This window comes from Anabas testudineus, chromosome 2 (genome assembly GCF_900324465.2).
Source record: "Anabas testudineus chromosome 2, fAnaTes1.2, whole genome shotgun sequence".
Taxonomy (NCBI): Eukaryota; Metazoa; Chordata; class Actinopteri; order Anabantiformes; family Anabantidae; genus Anabas; species Anabas testudineus.
This window is the reverse complement of record NC_046611.1, coordinates 31,072,223-31,095,342: the sequence shown is the minus strand read 5'-3', so window position 1 is coordinate 31,095,342 and position 23,120 is coordinate 31,072,223. Positions and strand designations below refer to the sequence as shown.

The 23,120-nt window shown below is 39.6% G+C and overlaps 2 protein-coding genes across 2 annotated transcripts in view; one reads left to right on the top strand and one right to left on the bottom strand.

Moving 5' to 3' along the window:
- Nucleotides 1-3,259: 3,259 nt before the first annotated feature.
- LOC113164356 (uncharacterized protein C11orf65 homolog) lies at nucleotides 3,260-6,837 on the top strand. Its single transcript, XM_026363620.1, has 9 exons — nucleotides 3,260-3,331; nucleotides 4,891-4,981; nucleotides 5,079-5,171; nucleotides 5,244-5,297; nucleotides 5,381-5,590; nucleotides 5,771-5,898; nucleotides 6,212-6,382; nucleotides 6,468-6,523; nucleotides 6,750-6,837. The coding sequence occupies exons 1-9, from the start codon at nucleotides 3,327-3,329 to the stop codon at nucleotides 6,767-6,769; spliced, it is 828 nt and encodes a 275-aa protein (XP_026219405.1). The 5' UTR covers nucleotides 3,260-3,326; the 3' UTR covers nucleotides 6,770-6,837.
- Nucleotides 6,838-7,652: 815 nt separating this feature from the next.
- LOC113164843 (E3 ubiquitin-protein ligase HECW1) overlaps nucleotides 7,653-23,120 on the bottom strand; it is a 51,215-nt gene continuing 35,747 nt past the window's right edge. Inside the window, exons 12-29 of the mRNA XM_026364358.1 lie at nucleotides 21,298-21,451; nucleotides 20,459-20,562; nucleotides 20,214-20,320; nucleotides 19,560-19,745; nucleotides 19,077-19,211; nucleotides 18,034-18,148; nucleotides 17,829-17,925; nucleotides 16,901-16,984; nucleotides 16,619-16,725; nucleotides 15,961-16,075; nucleotides 15,490-15,603; nucleotides 14,763-14,915; nucleotides 14,357-14,455; nucleotides 14,015-14,144; nucleotides 13,568-13,714; nucleotides 13,228-13,342; nucleotides 12,837-13,035; nucleotides 7,653-11,702 (exon numbers count right to left, since the gene is read on the bottom strand). Coding sequence (XP_026220143.1) covers nucleotides 11,591-11,702; nucleotides 12,837-13,035; nucleotides 13,228-13,342; nucleotides 13,568-13,714; nucleotides 14,015-14,144; nucleotides 14,357-14,455; nucleotides 14,763-14,915; nucleotides 15,490-15,603; nucleotides 15,961-16,075; nucleotides 16,619-16,725; nucleotides 16,901-16,984; nucleotides 17,829-17,925; nucleotides 18,034-18,148; nucleotides 19,077-19,211; nucleotides 19,560-19,745; nucleotides 20,214-20,320; nucleotides 20,459-20,562; nucleotides 21,298-21,451 — 2,273 coding nt within the window. The 3' untranslated portion in view covers nucleotides 7,653-11,590. The remainder of the gene's footprint in view (nucleotides 11,703-12,836; nucleotides 13,036-13,227; nucleotides 13,343-13,567; nucleotides 13,715-14,014; nucleotides 14,145-14,356; nucleotides 14,456-14,762; nucleotides 14,916-15,489; nucleotides 15,604-15,960; nucleotides 16,076-16,618; nucleotides 16,726-16,900; nucleotides 16,985-17,828; nucleotides 17,926-18,033; nucleotides 18,149-19,076; nucleotides 19,212-19,559; nucleotides 19,746-20,213; nucleotides 20,321-20,458; nucleotides 20,563-21,297; nucleotides 21,452-23,120) is intronic.

Here is a 23,120-nt window from a genome sequence, read left to right as displayed (position 1 = left end):
ACGTTCACGTTACATCTGTAGTGGCCTAAATCTGATTTTCATTCAAGTGATTCAGATCAAATTTTTGATGTAAGTGTGAACAAACCAAATGTGATTTTTTTATACCACATCTGCACCACGTGGTGGCCTGAGATCAGATTCACATTGAATCTATTTGTATGCCTTCATACTAATCATAACTAATTCTGTTCTCCATCGATGTCACATCCCTGGGTTCTGACATTAACTACAACTTTTACTACAAATTTTATTTCCCTGAGGGGGTAAAAACACAAGCTTTAACAAAGAGCACATAACATTAACACAATAAACATGTCCTTTAGAAGATGGTGGTATCAGTGTAGTCCTTTGCTGTTCCTCTTTGAGAGATTCCCAAACCAGGTTATTATGGAGAGGTTAAAACAGAATCAGTCTTGCAGTCTACTTTCTGCTGGGCCTCGCAGAGGGCCTATCAGAAAAGCAGCTTCTGCAGCCATCAGTTTACAGCGTCGTCGTAAGCCAGACAAGGCAAGTTATGACAAGGGAAAGTTGACCCTGAAACACTGATCCTCCTCTCCACTGGGTTCTCTCATTCGCAGCCCAGCTCAGACAGCTTTTCTTTTCATTGCTATACTAAGTGGTTCCCAAACACAGTAACTCAACCCCCCCGCCCTGCTTGTTTGCTTACTATCCCTGCACTACCCACTGCTGGTTACCTGGATCAGATGTGTTCACTCCATCATAAACAACTAACCAATGGCTATGTTGATGACGCCCTGTTCTTCTTGTCCTTCTCCAAAACACGAAGCAATACCCAGCATACAATTGGCATTGTCTTGGCAAAATAACCAGTGCTGCCACCATATAACCAGAATTTAAGAGCCATGCATGCTCACACGTCCCCGTGACACTACTCAGAAGACAAAGTGTTAGACAGATAAAGATGTACAGAGAGGGAGAAAATGACGGTGCTGGAGAGATCAGAGAGGCAGCAGAAAAGATAATGAAGAGAAAATGCAAGATAGAGCAAACAATAAGAGTTAAGAGAGAGGGGAGATAATCACGCACCCCACTGAGCTCTCATAAAATGCCATGATTTTATTGTCCTTTATATCTTACAGGTCATTTCGCCGTGGTTCAGTGACAGCCTGCAACTGAAGCTTCCAGAAAACCCAGAGCATGTATTCATTTTGTTATTATGTCAAATTGAATTTGCACCTTTACTAGCCTCTGAGGGTGGAGGTACTTAACATAACATGAATATTTAGCGTAATTCAAAAAAAACATAAAAAAATAAAAAAAAGGAGAGGGAATCGAAAACAAAGGATTGCTTTGTTTCCTGGAGGATCAGAGTAACTGGGAGAGTGGAGTCAGGTGTCCAGAGCAGGAGATCTGAGTTTTAATCAGCGTAGTGTTCATTTTGTTGCACATAAGCTACTTGCTTTGTAGTTTTATTTTTAGTTTTGATGTACTTGATGAGATTGTTTTGTCCTGTTACTGATACAGCCTACTGTAGATGAATTTGAAATAGATTGATTTTAATGTTCATGGGCTTCAAACATCACTACTTCCTCAGAAATATAAACTTAATCTGACAGCATGTTTTCCCAGCTACGCCACAGGATGTGATGGACTTCAGTGCAATAGGAAGAGGGAAAAATAAAGGTGAACTGTGATGATGCACTTTACGGTAAAATATGTATCACGTGATTACAGAAAATGACTAATTTAATAAATTAAAGTACTTAAACACAGGACACTGACACTGATGACATGTCACATAATTATCAACATTATAGTTATATGTTTGTTGATGGGACAGTATTTCCATTTGACAACAACATGACTGCTGTCTCTGTTGAGCCTTTTATTACCACTACAGAAATGAAGTGTACACACATTTGGGGCTGATGGGAAGTGAAATGAAAATGGGACACCCATGATGATAGTATCAATATCCATCATCATCTGTAAATCAGTCAGAATCTATAGTTTTTCTTCCACATGACCACAGATCGTTCATTCATTCTGCTTTAAAAATAATAATAAAATAATACTCTGGACTCTGGGCAGAGACAAGATTCTCATCACTCCATCTGCTCTGATATAATCTGGGGTGAAGATAAAAATACACTCTTTTCTTCTTCTCTTCTCCTTCAGGGTGATAGGCTCATCTCTTCTGCTTTGTGTGCCAACTACACTGCAACTGCAAACTTGCAGCGTTCCAGCTGTCTCATTTACAATAATGTCCAGCACAGCAACAAATCATTTCTCACAGTAGAATGTCGGAAACATGATAGATTTTGAGATGAGAGGTCAAACACTGAAGAGAGCATTGAGAGACTCCAGATGACGTAATCTGTTTTAGAAATACCATGACCTGGATGACTCAGAGTCTCCACAGATACTTGACTGTGAATTCACTTTCCCGACATCCTTTTTCCTTCGCAGGACGCCTGCAGGTAGAGACTGCAGAGCCAAATAACATGATGTGCTTCACCTGGACATGCTGCACTCAGGTTAATCAAGACTGAATCTCATCTTTTCTTTCTCTCTCTTTCACATCATCATCATGCAGCAGCGTGCAGGTTAACTTCAAAGATCACATCACTTTAACTATAAGTCTGCAGGTCTGATTTGCTGTATTTGATTTAAGGGTCTTATTGTCAAACTTGAGGTGGGAGGCAGGAGGCTGAGAGGAAAGATGATTACTCATTACAGGCATGCAATTTTCCTGACTGATTAAGTGTGTGTGTGTGTGTGTGTGTGTGTGTGTGTGTGTGTGTGTGTGTGTGTGTGTGTGCACATGCACACACTGAGTGCTGTGAAGCCACAGAAGCTCCAGTTGTTTGTCAAAGAGCTCCATCTCATGGCCATCAGGCACAATGTCCATATACAGTAGGCCTATTTGTTAACGCTGGTGTGTTCTAATAAAATGAGTGATTAAATAGACAGTGTCATAGTCACAGTCATTGTCACAGGTTATTAAGTATCTGAACATTTAGTTTAGATTTTGTTGTATTAAACACTTCCTTTAAATTTCACTTGGAGAAGTATTTTCCAATGGTCTCGCCTTCAAAATAAAAGCCCACATTTCCTTGTCGTCTGATATGTCCAAGCCTACAGTGAGATTTATTTAAAAATTAGCTTGAAACCAAAGAAATAATCTTTTTTTTTTTTTTAATCTCTCGGCCGGTTAATACACAGCTGTCAATGACATTAGTTGTGTTTATTGTGAAGGTCCCGTGTTTCACTGCCAGGTACGTTGCCAGGTAACCACTTCAAACCACTCTTCCTTTAATAGACGAGTTTTATTTTTCTGTCCGTCTTTATTTACAGAGGAGCTCATGAGGTAGCGTTACCTGTTGTTTTCTTGTTGTAGTTCAGTGTGTTTTTTGTTATTAGTATATTATAGTATGGTAATATTATTCTAGTGGAGATATAACCATTTAATGTATTGAAGCCTGTACTGAGTAGAGAGCTATAGGCTAACTAACGTTAATTAGCTAACGCTAGCTAGTTAAACTATAACAACACATGGTCGTTTAGAATTCAGTTAGCTACAATAGTTACACATTTATTATATTGTATTGTATATATATATAGTGTATATGTATATATATATATATATATATATATATATATATATATATACATATATATATATATATATATATATATATATATATATAGTGTATATGTATAGTTTTTAGAAACTAAATGTGTTCTGGAGGATTTCCATCTGTCGTTTTTAACGTCATCGAAGACTTCATTTACTTAAACACTTAAAGCAAGTGATTTAATAGTAACTCCAGCTAGCCTGCTAGCTAATGTTAACTATGAACTCCATTAATGTGAACATCGTAACTGAGTAATAACCACTTATACAAACAAATAGTACTTAATCATTACTCATTACTTAATCACTAGTTAATTATTGTGTGATACATGTGATACATCACACTGAATAATTCTTTATTACTTTATAATTATGACATGTTTGCTGGAGAATTCATAATTATGAACGAACCAGAGACAGGAGGACTGTGAAAGATATTTTAATCAATATTAATGCCGAATATGATTTGAATGTGAATACTCACATACACCAACAAGCCATAACATTATTACCACCTGGACAAGGGTCAGCATGGGCACTGACCAGTCTGCAGCTACTCAGTCCCATTTGCAGCAAACTGTCATGTACTTTGTGTTCTGATGTGTCAATCGTGGCCAGCATTGCTTCTTCACCATGCTGACTACTGACTAGCATACATTTAAAACCAACAGGTGTATATGTACTGTAGACTAATTGCAGTATGACTGAAATATTTTTGAGAATCCTAAGGACCTACTAGTGAACTTTTTAATGAAGATTAATGAAGTAATGAGGGATTACTCAGTAACTGTGTACTTTAATTGAAATATGCTGCAAAACAAGTCAAGTCAAGAAGCTTTATTGTCATTCCAACCACATATAGCTGAAGCAGTACATAGTGAAATGAGACAACATTTCTCCAGAACCATGGTGCTACATAAAACGGTAACAAGACAGAACATGGGGCTTACGACTGCTAAGTTGCCCTAGCCACATAAAGTGCATCCGGTGCAACAAGTGCAAACAGTGCAAGAACACAAAGAAACGTGCTGTTTATTTCTCCTTCCACCCAGACTCATTGAACTGGTCTGGCAGCAGTGAAGCAACTCACCTTTTTAATTTCGTTTTTTCAAATAATCTCAATTTTATAACAACAAACACCTGAAGTGCTGGGCAGACCATAGCAGAATGTAGCACAATACAACAGAGCTGGGAGAAGCAGTGACAGGTGGAGCAGAGTGGATTGGTATTGAATCTCAAACTAGCACCAGGTTAAGTTGCATACTGTAGCTTTCTTGTCTTTACGCCTCCAGCTTACAGGATGTGGGCTCTCAGGAGCTCCAGCAAGAGGCACTACAACAGACAGCAGCCAGAATCATTCAAAAAGCCTGGAGAAGATACGTGGTAGGCACTGCTGCGGTTGATACACATTATCATGTATATCTGTTAATTAATCTACACGGGCATACTGTGAAGTCTTTTTTTTCTACCCAAACTGTAGTGTAGAGAGGTCTTCAAGTATTTCAAAGAGCTGATCAGTCACTGCAACCAGCGAGATCCACAGTCTATCCTCAAAGCTGTTAACCCTCGAGAGGTAACAATGAGCTTCATAAAACTAAAAGCAACTGAAAAAACATAATGCTGAGATGAAATTTCCCTGCGGCAGGCCGAGCTGCTGGATGCTGCTGCCGGGGCATTCATCAGATTTCGACTTGGGGGGGTAAGCACAGGGAAATACTGTTGAATTCTCAGCTCTGTGGCTGCATGACTGTGATGACACATTGCTTTATTTTTTGCCTTCAGATCACCTTTCCACCTAACATCTATTACAAGATCTTCACCTACCGGCCCATCACAGACGTGTGTGCCAGCAGCCCCAAAGACTATACCCAGCCAGGTGTGAAACAGCCTGTGGCCCGGCAGACCAACAACTGTTGGCCTCTCATGCAGGAAGACCGATCAGGGTGGTACCAGCGTATGGAGAACAACAGCTGGAGGCTCTTCTGTAGCAAGGTGGTGTTACACGTCCATTATCCTACTGACAGAGAAGCTAAATATACACCACCAGTATGAGTATCAGTGTTTTGTGAAATAAATGAACCTTTAATGGACATGTTGTTAGGCTCTGACAGTTCAGATTTTTGTCTCTACAAACAGATTAAGTAATACTGTCTGTTACGTCCTTTCTTAAAGGTGGAACCTGTTAGTGAGCACGAGATTGGTGCAAACAAAAAAATGGACTTTCATTACTCAAAGTTGCAGCGGCAGGATGATGTAGTCAGGTGGAGGAAAAAGAGGAAAATCGAATGGCTGAAGCAGATGTGAGTTGTTTAAGATTAACATGTACATTTTTATGCCTAATCTATCTATACATGTACATACATATATATATATATATATATATATATATAATGGACATGTTGTTAAGTTATGTTTCCTGTTTTTTTGTATGAAGTATTGTAATTAGATTAGGCTTTTTTAACTTGCAGGTATACTGCAAAATACTAAATATTTTTCTTTAATCTGTTGAGTTGTTGAGAATTCTGGAAATATCCTGAAAACATTGGTAAGTGTAGTTAAAGGATTGTGACCTGACTTTGTGATTGTTTTTTTTTTTGTGCCCTACCTACACAGGTACAGCCGGAGTCGTCTGCAGACTCATCCAGCACATCGGCACATGGCCTCACTGGTGGAGAACTCAGCTCAGGAAGTGATGGACACCATTGAAGAGAAGGGGGATGATGAGATACTGGAGTGGGAGCTGGATGAGCTCATGGCGTGGACCAACACTCTGAACTTTGAGGAGTAAGACCCCCTGCTCAGTGTCAGCCAGTAGAGAAAAAATAGTTACAGTGATTTATTTTCATATTCTGCTGTGTTGCCTGTGCAGGTACATGGAAGAGTGGAGACATTTGGCCTGCAGTCACTCATTTGAGCTAAACAAGGGTAAACGTGTTCATTTTTTCTCTTCTTGCAGAAAATCTTCTTTACTAACCAGTTTTTTGCCACAGGTATGATTGTGACTTACTTGATAGTGCCATCTGCTGTTTAACATAAGGTCCAACAAAGTTGTATTTACACCAGCCTCAAATGTGATGAAGATGAGGATTTTGTGATCAAAATGTATTTTGATTGATGCTTCATTTTCTCTGTTGTCCTTTTTCTCCTGCAGACCTTCCTTCACAAACATGAGATTGCTGGTGTTTCCTTATGAAGACCATTAGGTACGGCAGAATAAAATCATTTATATTAAAACAAATTCTTGTGATGAAGTGGTAATTCATTGTAACGTTTTGTGAAGTTCACACCAGGTCTCAATGCAAAATAGTGAAATTCCAATTATGTATGTACCCAGTATCCACCAGACCTGCAGTAACTTTGGTTCAGAATAAGTTGTGCCAAACGATTTACACAGCAGAGAAGTCTCAAGGAAAGGTCCAGATCTGGGAGAAACCCTGGAAACAAGTCATTAATTGACCAAACTGAAGAAGAACAGGGTGTGCTGGAGCGGCTCCTACTGTAACACCATAATTCCACGCTGTTCCCAGTTAAAATGGACTCGTGACAAGCAAAACACAAAAACAAAGTGACAGTATAATTTAGTTAGAGTTCTGATTGTACGTTTACAAGCTACCTAATGAAGTCATAAGGAACTTCTTAAACTAGTTACAATGACAACAGACTGATCCTCTCCAAAGAACAATTACAATAACACGTTTCATTAGTACACTTTCTATTTCAGAGTGGAGCGACTAAGCAAACTAGTTGGTCATGAAATATGATCTGATCTTCCCCAAAATCACAAGTATCAACACAGTAATGATCTTTCATCATGTCTTAATTAACACAACCTTCTGTTGCTGCTAAAGGCTAACTGCAGTCAGTCAGTCTGTCAGCAAACACCTGAAAAGTGTTTCAATGTCTTTGTGTGTTTAATAGCTTTAATAGAATTATATTATATATATGTGACTATTGTAGTATTGTTTGGTCAGGCTCCAGGTCTACGGCATCTGGAAATAAATCAAACATGCAAGTCAAAGGAAACTGTACTTCATTTTTTATTTTTAAAGAATAATGCCACAAAAAAAAAAGATAATGGTTTATTACAACATTCCTTCAACAATGAACCTTGAGATTTGATTGTCACCTTTTAATATTTATGTCTCTTTTTCTTTGAGTTCCTGTCCTATATATCCACACAATGGCAGCGAAATAAAGTGACATTTTTATTGAGATTCATTCAACAGTTGTATAGTATGTTGGAACGATAGCACAGCCTGAGTATTTACGTACCCTTTGTCAGACAAAAGACAGCTGCACTTTTCAACATTATATACATACGGCATGTGTAGAATACACATTCAAAACTGAATACATAACAAAAAAGAAATATGCATGCTTCAGTGTGGTCTGCCACAAGAGTTCCACAGTTCATCCTCCCATTCACGTACTCCCCTTGTTTCCTTTCAAAAAAATCGAAATAAATAAATAGCATGAAGAGACACAAACCGCTACAATTAGCCACCTTTCTGTAGACATCCCATTCATCTTTATTTCTCCGAGAGCTTATTTAAGTATTTTTATTATAGCTTCTATCAATGCACTTACATATCATTGCTTTAAGTGCTCGCAGCCACTCTTTTTCTAAAATAAATATCAGTGTTCCAGATCTACAATGTATGTATGCAACAGATCAGCCCAGTTCAAGCAGGACTTCTGTGCTCGCTCTTTTCAGATGACATAGAAAACTCTTCTATTTAGTTATTTGTTTTCATAAAGCACAGAATACTTCCTGGATCCATGTGGATCTGAAGTGTGTGACATAGTGAACCATGCTTTATGTGACATGGAAGAAAAAAAAGCTCTATTCTGAAATGAATGATGCCACCAGAGACAGTGGTGAACAGAAAAAGAGAAAAACACTACAGTAGCACACCCCCCGGCACTGAATGTCAACCAACTAGAGAACTTCATTTATAATAGAGAAGACACATATTAAAACACAAAGGCTTCAAAAGTGAAGGCAAACGCTGACTGAGGCTTCTTACCAGATCATCCACAAACCGCGAAAAAACAAAACATTCAAGGGAAGCTTCAGAACTTCCCTTTACTTCTACTTATAATACAGTATAAACAACAATACAAAAGATTGTAGAAAAGAAAGACAGGAAATGCAACATAATCACAGCCTTGTCGTCTTGGTTGTAGAAATGTGAGGATAAGGCCTCAGCACTGCAAAGCATGACTGCAGTACTAATCTGCCGTTACAGTGAGTTTATCACAAGAGAGTAAGACATTTACCAGATACTAATCAATATTCTATTATTATTTAGTTAAATTTAGTATTCTTGAATTTGCTTTGCCTAATCTTGATGTGTTGTGGTCTGTAAGAATGAACCAGATAAAGCCTGTTTCTGTTGCCTTAATAATCCAGTTGAATATTTCTGCAACTAACAGGAAAACAAATCACCAATTAGCTGAATTAGGTTTTGAAGTTTTCACTGTTGTTTTGGAGATGAGTGGGCTACAGATGTCTGGTAAGATCACTTCTTTTTAGCTCACACGACCAAAATTATTTTCATTTAGAAATTGGAGCTTTCACACCGATATAAAGTCAAGTGACATCACTTGACCTCACGTATCGGCCTCCACGCAGCACAAGTTGTTTCATACAACTTTTTTAATTAATGTAGTAGTACTCTGCAAGACTTGCAAACACACCTTGGTGTGTAAAACTGTGAGTTTCCAGATTCACCAACAAACTACTCAGTGACAGAACACTTGGAAGAAGTAAGGATGATATGGTATGTGGCTTTGAGAGATGAAGACACCTTTTCGACACCTGGCTTAAATATGCCCGATTTCATTGCATGTAGACTTGGCTTTTTTCTATTATTAGATAACTGTTTGCTATACGTGTAAATGAGGTATCACAGTCCCCAATAAACCTGTTTGGATAGTGACAGAAAACCCATGTGAACACTAGAAGAACATGCAAACATGTTTTCAGAAGGAACCAATGCAAATATCTCAATTCAGGACTTTTCTTATATGAGGTTCAAGTAGTAAGTGCTTAAAACTCCACAACCCCACAGGCCACATGATGCAGTAAGTAACTGAGACACAGTTTGATTACCGGATTAGAGACGTAGACAAAGCAAAGTGCAGTCAGTCACTGCCAGAAAGACCACGGCATAATGAAGTAAAGGTCTTAAATATTGCATATATTACACTGGTTTGTCCAATGGTCCCGTCTGTATATCACAAGTTTAAACCAGAAGGCTGGATTGGTTCAGGACGCGATCCAATGGAGCCCTTGGAGACCCACATGCTGTCGTTGTGAGACAGGGAAGGTTCCGCTGTTGGAGCACCTGCTCCGTGCACAGAGCAACACCACGGTGATGATACACAGACAGAGAGAAGTTCATCAGTGGAAGACTTGAATAAGAGTACAAGCAGCTTCCATTCGAAGGCGGGACCACAGGCGCTGACAGGTGAAGCACCCCTGTGGCCGACAGGGTTCACAGGAAGCCACCTATTAGCCAGCTGGAGGGTCCACAGGTGGAATCTTTGTTGTCGAGTCGTGAACTATGCTGTCTGCGTGGTTGACTGAAGCAACCTCAGTGTCCAGAGAAGGAGTCCCAGAAGCCTTTGTTTTGGAACTTGTGGTTACCTTGTTAGAAAAGATGTGATGTTGCATGTTACAGCAGCGTAGAGCAAGAAAGCTTGGAGAGACTGTTAGAGATGTTTGTCAGTAATGTTGCTGTCCACACAGAGGACATGAAATGTCCTGAAAGCCTAATGTCTTACTGGATGACACCACTACTCAAGTATCAGAAGTGGATGGAGTACTATCACAGTCTGTATCTACCATTCTGTCGGTGTACTGTATGTATCCCCTCACACGTCTACATCCTATTTTCCTAGACCATGTGGTTTTGGGCTCTAGTCTGTATTTCAGCGATGTACAAGATTCAAATCTCTGCTGACATTTAGTATCATACATTCCTTGCAAAGTGCAGGATTCCTTTATTGACACGATTTCTTCAACTTAAAACCGAAAGCTAATTAATTTTATAAAATAATCCTTCGTAGATTTCTGTTTCTGCATATTTGTGTGTACTGTCAAACCGTCCTCTCTCTTTGCTGATGTGACTGATGCTGCAGTTAATGCAAACACGCCATCTACATAATTTAATAGCCTTAATAATCTCAGTCTTCATTGGTAGTTTTAGATTTGATTGGAATCCCTTTAGGATTTTAATTGGGAGGTGTCTGGTGAGCTACACTGCAGTAATCCCAGTCTCAGATCCTCAGGCAGGAACCTATTGGTACTTTGAACCACTTCTTTTAAGCCACATTTAGAGACTGAACTGAATCTATACCAGCAGCGAACCACCTGAGAATCTGTGTGCAGTACTTTGCACATATCCTTAAAGTCCAGTTCTAATTTGCAGAAACGATTTACAAATTCATTGTGTTACAAGCATTTTCTTTAGGTATAATAGGTATAATTGTAATTTCATTAAATAATGTTTTTATAATGCTTTAGTTTTTTCTGATTCTATTTTATATGCAAGTTTTTTACAGTATCATCAGTATTTATTACTCTATTGTGTTAATTCAAACACATGATAATGTATTAGATTATATGTAAACCCCTTGCTATCATTACTGTTATGTTGCCATCATTTTTCTTACTTTCTGTCATTGCTCCTTATTGGTTTCTGTGAGTATATCTATTTTTCCTTAAAGATGAATAGAAAATGTCTTATTCACTAATATAAAAATAACTGTAGTCCTGCTGTGGGCCTGTGAGTCAGTGGGAGACTTTGCCACATCGAACCATAACATTGACATACATTTATCCACGTGACCAAAAACTTTGTTGAGTACAATCCACGTATCTTTATGAGGGTTCACACCCTCGAAGTCTATTTTCTGTTTGCATTTGGCCCCGGCCAGAGCCGGCCACAGAGAAGGATGCAGTGTGGGTTGATGGTCCTGTCTGTCTCACTCCAGGCCAAACGTGCTGGTTTCCTCTACAGCAATCAGCAGTTTCTCATACAGCATGGTGTACGAAGGGTATGGAGGCAGGTCCAGGCGGTTGAAACAGGTATGAGCTCTGTGAGAGACAAAGGAGAATGGGAGATATGCAGCTGTATTAGATATCAGACCACTCTCACAGCCCAGCGTGGTAACTGGAAGTGGACAAACAAGATATTCTGGGTCTGTCTAAAAGTCTGTCCACCAACCTAAAGCTCTCTGCATAACGTGTTGGTTCCTTTGAAAGGTGGGTGGTTGGGTCATCATCAACAGTGAGTCATGCTAAAACTTGATGTTTTAGATATTTAAGGTCGGTACAGGCTGGGCCAGTTCTGTCAGACAAGTATCTGCAGTGTGTCCACACTGTTTCTTATCAAACATATTCTATATTTAAATGAGCTGTAATCTGTCTGTGGTGATCAAAGTGGTGTGAAAATAGTAATAATAAATACACCTGGAATCCCAGGTCTTCTTCAGCTTTGTAAATAACAAATATAGACTACTGCCACCTGCTGGTACAGAGTGTTGTGTCACATTTGGCCCAGATGCAGGCGATGAGAAGTGACGTAGCAGTGAGCTTGGTTTGTCACGGCCCTTGGACGTATGTGTTAGGTCCAGGGACTGGCCACAGCTATGCATCTCTAAACCAGGTTCTGCTGTGTCCACATAGACAGTGCTCTGGCACTACTCCCTGCTCTGCAGTGACACCTGAGCCCTGCTCTCTGTTCCTGCTGAGCACGCTCACACTCTAACTGCTGTTTACCAAATTGTGCCCTAGTATAAGGTCAGAGGAACAAACCTTCATGTATTTACATGGAGGAGAGGGAACAAACCAAAACAGTCAACCTGTTGAAAGTGTAATGAACAGGATGTCAGGATGTTTATATAAATCTCCAAGTGCAAGTAACAAAATAACACATGTACGGCACGTGGGAAACAAAAATGTCCTGGTACAGTTTGCAGGGTGGGTGAATACTTCACCAGCCATATGCACTTCTATGTCAAAGGAACAAGCGACTGTAGAACAAAAGTAATGCTTTGTATGTAAACAAAATAATCACATGACGTGCTAGATGTTTTATTCTTGATTTATTTCATGTACTTGAGTTATTTATTTAGTTGTTTATTTGGGGATTTGTTTTTTGCCTGTGGGTGTCAGGTCCAAGCCTGACTCATACTGTAAATAACAGCCACCCGGCTGGGTTTTAGATACCTGGGTAGCGATGTGACTTTGCCCCACTTCTCGATGCAGAATCGCCGCAGGCCGTTGGATCCCCGCAGGGCGGCAAAGCCTTCATAGGGCACGCTGGATGTTCCAGTGACAAACTGCAAAAGGCGGAGGCGCTGCTCATTGTTGAACCGCTCCACAGCGGCCCAGAACCACCGCATCACTATGTGACCATCGTGGTAACCTAGTCAATGACAGTACGAGAAAAAGCATATTCGACAAGATGTTGATCTAATGATGTGTCCAGATCACACGGACTGCATTCACACAAACACAATGTAAAACCTGTTTATATCCAATGACTGTACAACCTGCATTTTTCATAGCAATGTGAACCTTAAAACCAGGTGTAAAAGGCATCTGCATGAACACACACCTCCTCTGTACTCTGTGTTGCTCCTCCAGTCGTTGAGGTCAATCTCAACTGTCCCAGCAATAACCAGCTCCAGCTCCCGTGCATCAAACACAGACACCAGCCTGGAGTCCACCACCTGAGATGGAGAGAAAAAACGATGTTGAGAGCAATGTTTCTGTGTGTGGTCGATTAAGTTTTCACATTTATGAGTAAAGAAGTCGAATTTAACTTTAAATATTTTCAATTCAATTTTTTATATATTGCACCAAATCGAAACAAGTCATGTTTAGGCACTTTCACATTTCACATTTCATTGTTGTTCCATGTGGGAGCTGAGAGCGTATTGTGCTGTTCTGTTTACCTCATAGAATCCTCTGACCAGTGCCTCTGTCTGCTGCACCACCCCTCTCTCCACCCTCCACTTGGCCATGCGCTCTATATAATCCTTCTTGTTTTTCTCAGTCACCTGCAGGTTAGAGCCACCTGATTTCAGTTCCCGCTCCGTAACCTAGCAACACAGAAACAGTCCAGTTAATAACCAACCTTCTTTTACTTGAACATCAGATTACACACAAACAGGTGTATTGCAGTATGGCTGTGAGGTCACTCAGTGACAGTCGGTATGCATTCCCAGCCCCTTACTGTTGCGTAGGCCATGTTAATCTACTCTGTTTCCAGATGGTTGATTCTACAAGTATAAATACTTAGCCCTTTGCCTTTTAGTCTGTACATAACTAATATTTATTTTCTAACTATACCAATGTATATTTTTATGCTCTAGTACGTCACTGGTGCTACTACTGCGCACCTGGCCAAAGACTTCCTCATTGACAGTGAAGGTCAGGTCCAGGATGTCAGTGATGTCGTTGTCTTTCATCCATTGCAGAGACTGGTGAAACTCCTCATCAAGATACTCCAGATCCGACAGGTCTGTTGCCCTGGAAGACATGCATGTGTTACTTATACACAGATTGTTTGTCTACTCATGTCAAACCTATTCATCACTTCACTGATATAGCTTATATAACATATAATAGATTGAAGTTGAGGCCATCAGTTCAAACCTCAGAAATCAGGTTTGTCTGTGGAATGAAACTGAAGAAGTAAATGACTCGTGACAAATGCAGTGTGTGTGTAAGTGTGTACTGACTGTCTGAGCAGGGCCTTGTAGAAGGGTCTGGTAAAGAAAGCATCCAGCAGGTATTGGTGAATCAAAGCCAGGCCCAGTATACGACCGCTGAAACGGAACCTGGACACACACAAATGGAAAAGTTGAATTATTAAATCAAAACATGAACACTGTCACAAGAACAAACTGGGTCATCTGGTTTGATACCAAATCTTCTTCACTCATATCTACTACACCTGAGGTACAGTAAATAATTAATAGTTTGTTGACATATAGAAAAGAAACTACAGGTAACGCTGTTCGCAGATCTAGATGATGAGAATGACCACTCATAGGACATTTGTGGGGTCACGTTTCCTTGTTAATACATGTGTTTACTCATCTCAGTATCAGATTCAGAGAGAACTCATTGGTTTGAGCAGCTCACCATTCCAGATGGTTCTCAACAAACGCTGACATGGGGCTGATTTGAACGGTGTACGTGTCATTGGCTGAGTATTCAAACAGGCCATAGTAAGGGTTAAACAACTCCTGAGACAAGAGGAAGAAGAACTCTCTGGATGGACCGCTGTAGTCCAACCTGAACACACAAGAAGAGAGAGAAAAGACATTTTATTTTGAAAAATGTGGTTGACGATATGTTTGGACAGCTAAACGTTAAGATAATAGAGCTTTGTTTTCCACCTACGACAAAAAGAACAAAATGCAGTGGAGCACCTTTCAGAGTGCAGAAACTCTATAAATCATGCTTCAAAAAGTGTTTTTATCCCAACAAGGTATAAAAACTGAATAGTCTTACACTGCATTACACTGTTTTTTTAACCACACCTTTAATCAAAGGTATGTTGAGCTATTGTGCATCTCTTCTAGCTTCTTGTGATAACCCTACTAAATGGGTGCCTCACTAACTTGTGTCTTTTTTGAATTTTAGTCGATCATTTTGTATGCATTGAAATATACTGCATGAATGAGTTTCAGTGCATATGATAGATACATATGCATCTTTGTCAACATTTTTTTCAGTGTAACATGACCAAAACAAGCACAATGAGATTTCAAATTCTGGGGGCTAACTAACATACCACCCATAGCATTTTGCTGTGTTAACTGACCATTCACGTGTGTATTCATGCATGTGTGTGTGTGTGTCTCACCCTTCCTCCCCAAGGAAGGTGACGTAGAGCTTGTTCCTCTGCAGCTCTTTGCGGGAGTAGGCCATCACCTGATTGAAGGTTCCTTCTAGCAGATGTTCTCTCCTGATCAGTAGTCTAACACAAGCACAACAGATCACACATAACATACATTTTAAAATATAGCTAAGTCTATACATTTTTACACTCTCTATTATTTTTAGGTATAAAACTGGTGGTTAACAGAGATGTAAACATATTGTAAAATATGTCAAAATATATCTAATTATATAATAATGAATAATCATATACATATTTAATGACCAGACTGTGATGATGATCTTCTAACTTTGAATGAAGGAAGTGGTTCTGTCTTTGTTTGTAATTACTATGATTGGGATATTTAATAATAAAGCTGCTGTGACTGCTCTATAGGGGGCATTTAATAATGATACAATAGGATGTTTCAGATATGTTATTTCCAGCCAGTCTTACTTGATCTTGCCTGGTCCTTGACCGTAGCCCTTTGCTTCTAATTTTCTGTAGAAGTTTCTTAGTTTGGCTTCAAAGTCTCTGCGGTAAGGAGCAGGAGCTCTGGCCCTCTGCAGGCCTACACACACAAAACAGAAATAAGACACAGAGAGAGGAAATAAATAACAGTTCATATAGAGACCGACTGATGACTGAAATGCAAATGTAATTTTTAAGTGTTCACTTACTTTTTCCACTATCACTAGGAGGCTTTTATGGCTGTTCTCAATAAAGATCAGATTTTTGTGTTTTATTCTTTTAGGCACATTATAATTGTTAATACTCTTTACAGGTTCACATACTTTTTCTTGCCTCTGTGTATCCCTCTCATCCCTCCAGCTACACTGTCACAGTGCTAAAATTAGCATACAATTGTGGGGCTTTTTTTTTCTTCATGTTTTTAAGGCATTGTCATCCATAGTGAATGATCCTTTAACATGTCCAGACTCCATTCACATTTTTGCAGAGGTTTACTGCAGATGTAACAAAAAATTGCATAACCAATAATTCATATTCCAATAACAAGTAATAAGAATTATGACAAGTGAATATTCACTAAGTCACATCATACAGAGAAAAAGGAAACTACAGACATCTTTGATCGGCAGGCTGGAGGACATACCGGGAGAGTTCTGTGGAGAGGATGCAGGTGAACAGCGAGGGGAGAAGCTAAAGCCGGCGTGGATGGGGTGAGGTGGAATATAAGACATGATTTCCTCTTCAAATAAACTGGAAGAACAGGAAACAGAAAGCAAAGACATAGTTTCACTGCAAACTAGGAGATCCACTTATACTTGACACAAAAGAGTAAAGTTTCTCTCATCAGGTGCAGGCAGGGTTAACAGGGACACAACAGCTGTTTGCTTTGGTCCATCAGGCCTGTGCAGCTCAATGCAGTTCTTACCTTAGCAGGATGACCAGGTCTGCATCACACGACAGCTTCTCCACCCCCTGGGTGCCTTCTGTCCGAATGTAGTGGATCTTCTCCCTAAGTAATCGAGAAAAAGGGTCACAATTATTATAATCATACCATCTATTAGATGCAGATCAGAAGGCACAAGCACAATAAATGCATGCTGCTCCAGACCTCCAGACCTGAATGTTCTCACATGGCTTTCTCTTTTTGAGAAAAGTAGCCAGTCCATGTGAAAGTTTCCACTCATGCACTTCATCATCCTTAAAGTGTTTCCAGCCAGAATCAGATGAGAGAGTGTGAAAGCACAATGTACTGACCATATAAATATTCAATTCAATTTATTTGTATAGGTCTTTTTTACAATTGTCATTGTCACGAAGCAGCTTTACACAACCAAAGAACAGTACATGAACAGTGAATGTGTATGAATCATAATAATCAGATTCCTGATGAGGACGACAGTGGCAAGAATTGATAGGCTATTATTAAATTCATTTAGAGCTCCATGGAGAAGAGAAGATGCAGGAGGACATCATCTAAACCTAAGTTATGTGTCCCATATGAAGCTCTGTTTTTTTTTTTTTTATTTCATTTATTTACACTCTTTCCCTAAGTGATAATAATTTCTTGGTATTACTTCTCTTGTTCATACGTGTTGTAATGTATAGCTCTGTAAAGCCATAGTGGTTAAACTAGGATATGTAACTGGAGCACACTGGCATTGTTGCATGTCAAAATCTCTCTCTTTCTATCCCCTTGTTTCCTGTCTGCCTCTGTACTTTCAAAACTATCAAATAAAGGGTAAAAGGCCCAAATAATAATAAAAAAGGGTTCATAACTTACAAACGAGCCTACATTTGCACAGTGAAAATTAAAACAAATATTCAAGTCAGTATCTCTTTAAAAAAGAGGATACCTCAGTGCATGGTTTCTGCTCAGGCTGGGCTGTCGCTCCTGCAACATGTCAAATATGTTTGGTTGTCGAAGGAATGCTACTATCTTGTCATTGTAAGCTGGTGAGAAAGAAACAGAGAGACATTAACACGGCAGGAGTCTAAAGCAGTCATCAATATAATATGATCAATAATTAAAAGTCATGACTCATTCATGACAGCGCCTACATGGGGCTGCAAGCTGTTGCGGGTCACCCTGATGCTGGCTGCGTATGGCGGCTACCAGGCTGTTTCCAGGTCTGGCCATCAGAGAAGCCCCACGGCTCCTGGACACTTCGGAGGCCTGAGAGCAAACATCAGCAGAACACACTATTCACTGGGAGACATGTGCCTCACACTGTACTGAGGTATGAGCAGTTCCTGTTGACAGTGCAACCATGGATAACGGATGCTAAAGAAAGATCTGCTATTTTTGTAGATAGTGCCAGTATATTAGCACGACACTGCAGGAGCCGCTGACTGCTGAAATTGAAAATCCTTTTAACTGTTGTTCACCTGAACTGATGCTGATCATTGTGTTTAAAGGTTAAGTATGATGATACTGTACAGTGTAAAGTACTGTTATTCTGGTCAGAAAGACTCATGAACAGACCGAACTAACGCTTTTTTCTGATTTTTCACATATCACATAACAAAGCTGCATGTCAGGTTCTGGAATATACTGTATAAGACTGAGAGGGAGCAATCGATTTTTGTAATCAGTGTATTGGATATGGGGGAAACAGGCCAGTATGCCACACTAGTGCCATATAATTATGGCTGGACATCAAGGTCGGAGCATCTCTGAAACATAGATCTTATGTAGAGCTCTTGGTCAGCAAAACAGAAGAAAGACAAACCATAAACTGTACTGTAGCATCATAAACACACACACGACACATAGTAATCAGTCACTTCCATCTGTCTTAAACATGGTCATGGAACCAATGTGTTCAATGTGCTGCATATGGTCAGCTGTAGAGTACAGGTCCTCAACGTTTAGTTGAGTAAACAGACAAAAAGCACTTGACTTGGCTTACAAAACATAAACATAGACTAAAGCATGAGCAGTGAATTTAATCTTCTTTTTTTTTTTTGCTTTGTTATTCCAAAAAAACGCAGAAGCACAGGACATCAGCAGAAAACTCCAAGTCATGTTAAAGGTGTCTTTTTGCAGGAGAAATCTCAAATGTGACTAGTGAGCAATAATAGAGAGAGATGTGTGTGAGTACCTCTCCTGCACTGTAGCTGCGTAGTCTCTGAAGGTGCTGTCTGTGGGCGAGGTGGCCGGGCAGTCGGCCATTCTGCAGTGGGATCCGAGGGTCAATGAAGGTTGTTGCTCGATTGTTGTGGTCCACAAAGAAAGACTGTGGGAGGCAGGGCACCTTGTGAATTTAAATGGGCATGGTAAATAATTGCAGTTAGCAGTGCAGAATACTGATATTCAAATGATCTGCTTGCAACATCGCATTATACCTCAAACATACAGACCATACATTAGATCTCATTGTGTTTATGCATTTGCTGGTTTCATAATCTGGCCTGTTAATACATTAGATAATACATAACTTGAGGTGAGCATCGATTCTGTGTTGCATTCAACTATGTGGTGTTTGTTCAACTTATCAGTCCTGAGTCCTGTATTCATTTTGGTTTGACAGCATTTGATGCTGATCCTCTAATTCAGTTCATTCTACATGTGTAAGGAGAAATACCTTTCCCTGAGGGTCAGTCTTTATCTCCCAACCCCTTGGCAGCTCCAGCTGAGTATCTGCAAACTTGTTGAGGAAAACCACCAGGTCCCGGTTATGTTGGTAGCGTTCAATGTTCCTGGCATCGCGACGCACTTTCAGGATCATGTGTTTGACACAGCTGCTGCTGGTGAACATCCGGTAGGCTGCCTGCAAAACAGGTATGATTGTATTTAAATATTTAAAACATTTACACAGTGGCAAGAAAAAAGCACAGTTTGAGATTATTGCTGCCGAAAGTGGTCCAACCACTTTTTCCAACATCACTTTGTCTGTTTAATCTGTGTTTTGAGATGAAAGATCATGACTGTTTTGTCAGCTTATCATATTGTGTATGTATATCTGTGACTCAAATCAAAACCTTTTTCTTGCCATTTGTTTTTCTTGGATTTGTTCACAATAAAATAATATACTCTAACCTGTGTGTGTGTTTGTATGGCTATCATTGTGAGGACGAGCAGCGGGTTAAGGAAGTACATGTGATAAATTAAAAATTGAAACAGAGTAGATTAGCATGGCCTATGAGACGGTAGGGGGCTAAGGAATGCATATGTCAATTAGTGTCCTCCCACTGACTGCCATACAAAAATGTGTGTGTGTGTGTGTGTGTATACTCACATAGTTACTGTGCAACACAGTGAAGAATTCTGGGTGCGTGATGAACTTGACAGCAGGCGACTGAAGGAGATTGCTCAGTTTTTGGTGATTGACAGGGGAGGAGGGGTCTGGAAACAATGAGAAATACATTAAAGTGAGAATTACACCAAAGTATACATACAAAATAAAGCCAGCATTAATCCCAAACTTAGCTTCAGTGTGTCCTTTAGTAGCCATAAAGAGTACAGATGGTATGAGCACTGCACCTGTGGGAGTAGAGTCAGAATCAGTCTCTGTACTGCTGCTCCGCTCTAGCCTCTGACTGCCACCTTCCTCCTCTGTGGCCATGGTCCTCTGGATGTTCTGGTACCTGCAGAAACAACAAGCCAAATGACAAAATGTATTACTGGATTTCTGAGGGGTGTCTCCACCTTTCACATGGACAAATGTCTGTTTTCAAGACCTATTCAGTGTTACTATTCAGTGCTCAAAAGTCAAACTCTATTCTTCATGACCTCATTTTTTTATCTGCATCATGCTGCATTTATTTAAACAGTATCCTCCACAAGCAAAGGTTTTGGTTTAAATTCCATTTCTAGTCAGCAGATGTCAGCCAAACTCTACCTGTACAGTGCTGCAGTGTGTGGTGCTGTAACTGAACAGACTGACTGAGACTATTCACTGCTTCTCTTATACACTACTACCTGGTTTCAACATCTTCCAATCCAAAATATTTATTTGGTCAAGTTAGATGAAAAATAATATTTTACATATACACTGAGTGATAATGACTAAAGTCTATTCATGTATGTATTACAGTACAGTAAGTGCTGGTTATACATAATACTGCCAAACTGACCTCTGTGCAACGAGTTTAGTTGTCACCAAACTACTGTGTGTAATACGGAACTTAATAAAGCAAGTGTCTGCATCTGGAAATGTTCCTGTTAATACACTAAATCAATGCCTTTAAACCTCCAGATGTTGATGCTTCTCCTTGTTGTTAACTCAGATGGCAATGCTAGACAGTGCCTTTCTTAACAATAATAATCATCACAGTTGGAGCTCTCTCTCTACTACTCTCTCTTCCTACTCTGAATCTGACCTCCTGTTGAGTTGTTCCATCTGCTGGGTGGATCCTGAGCGGGGGATGCTGTGGTTACACTTGCCGCTGTGGCTTGGTCTCTGCCAGGTTGTGGTCCGGCTGACGTGGTCCACGTAAAAAACTCTGCCATGGCTGTCGACGCGAGCTTCCCAGTCTGTGTCGACAAAAAAACTCTACTTAGCTCTACTACTGAGATTGTCTTTATTATACACATTTCAGTTAGCTGGATATAAACAAACGTTCTCCTGGATATCATTAACCCCAACCCTAGCTGTTTTTCTTTTGATAAGGCCACACACAATGAGAAGCGCAGTTTGGTTAACTGTAATTCACACAATATACTGTATGTACAATGAAAACCCAGCTACTGACTGGGTTTTGACCTTAAAGTGAAACAGGGAGGGATAGATTTGATATAAAGACACTTTACAAATCCCCATGGATTGAGATGCGGCAGATACACTCAAGGTGACAAGTGTTTAGGGACAATGACGTGGAAAGAAAAAAAAAAAGGATTTAAAAAAACTGACCTTGCTGTTTATGGATAGATGTTTTTTAATTAATAGAAATAATTAAAAAAAAGGAATTCAGTTTTTATTAGGCTACTCTTTTTGTTTTGAGTTGTGTTACAGCTATACATTCTCACCAGCTGAAAAAATAATGATATAAAAAACATACTAAGCAGGTGGGAATAATTCACGACTTCACATCAATGAAGACAAAATTTAAACTAGTTTTGATAACTAAAGGTGAATTAACAAAAAAATGTGTCTAATTTAAACCTTGATATGTTACTGAAATAATAACAATTCTGACACAGACGCCAAACAACACAAAATAAATCGAATAAGAGCTGTTACTGACACATTTTACTGTGTTGCAGTTGTGCTTTCTACTAAGAGAGGATGGGGGCTGCTTCAGGATTGCAACAATCGAACGAAAATAAAATTGTTTTCCCATTGTATGGAGAAATGCATAACCTTCCCCTGCTGTAGGAGGAGAAGAAAGATGAAAATGGATCCCTGTGGACAGAAAAAATACATCTGTTAAATGTCATTACTGCTCTGCCCCCTGGACACAGAACAGCCCCTTACTACCAGTACTGCTTGTATAAACTCTATTTGTATGGAGTTTATACAGTGGCAATAACTCTTCAGAATTGTATGGTTTTCTGCATTAACTTGTCATAAAATGTGATCTGATCTTCATCCAAGTCAAGAGTATTAACAAATATAATGTGCCTAAAATAATAACCCTGATCTTTCATGTCTTTATTGAGAACAACATAAAAACCTCACAGTGCGACTGAAAAAAGTATGTGAACACTGAACAATGACCTCCAATTCCTCTTATAGGAATAAAACAGACTAGCTGCTTTGACTGACAAAAAACACTCCGACTTTTTGAGTTTGCTCCGTACAAGATAAATAGCAGGAAAAAAAGCAGATTGACACTGCACAGCAATATTGGCAGTGAGGTTTTTAAGAACCTGAATTTATGAAATTCCAAAGGGTTCACATACTTTTTCTTGCTACTGTATATGTAACTCCGCTCCTTCTACTTTAGGTCCGATCTCAGGTGGTGGTGTGGTCTAATAAATACACTCACCTGTTCAGTCGTATATACAGTGCACAATTATCATCATCACTATCCCAGCACGCTGACATCAGTCAGGTTACACTTACTAAGATAAGCAGCACAGCGCTTTTTAGAGTGCTACCAGCTCGAGCTCACACCTCTAACCTTCACTGGTCCTTCACCCACTGCGTCTGCAACTGAAGATTTTACCATTCACGTGCACTTTAGCATGTCAACAGTAACTG

What these genes read in the sequence shown, in the direction of transcription:
- LOC113164356 (XM_026363620.1), top strand. An exon ending in AAGCCTGGAGAAGATACGTG is followed by an intron (nt 4,982 to 5,078) that starts GTAGGCACTGCT and finishes CCCAAACTGTAG; the next exon opens with TGTAGAGAGGTCTTCAAGTA. An exon ending in CTCATTTGAGCTAAACAAGG is followed by an intron (nt 6,524 to 6,749) that starts GTAAACGTGTTC and finishes TTTCTCCTGCAG; the next exon opens with ACCTTCCTTCACAAACATGA.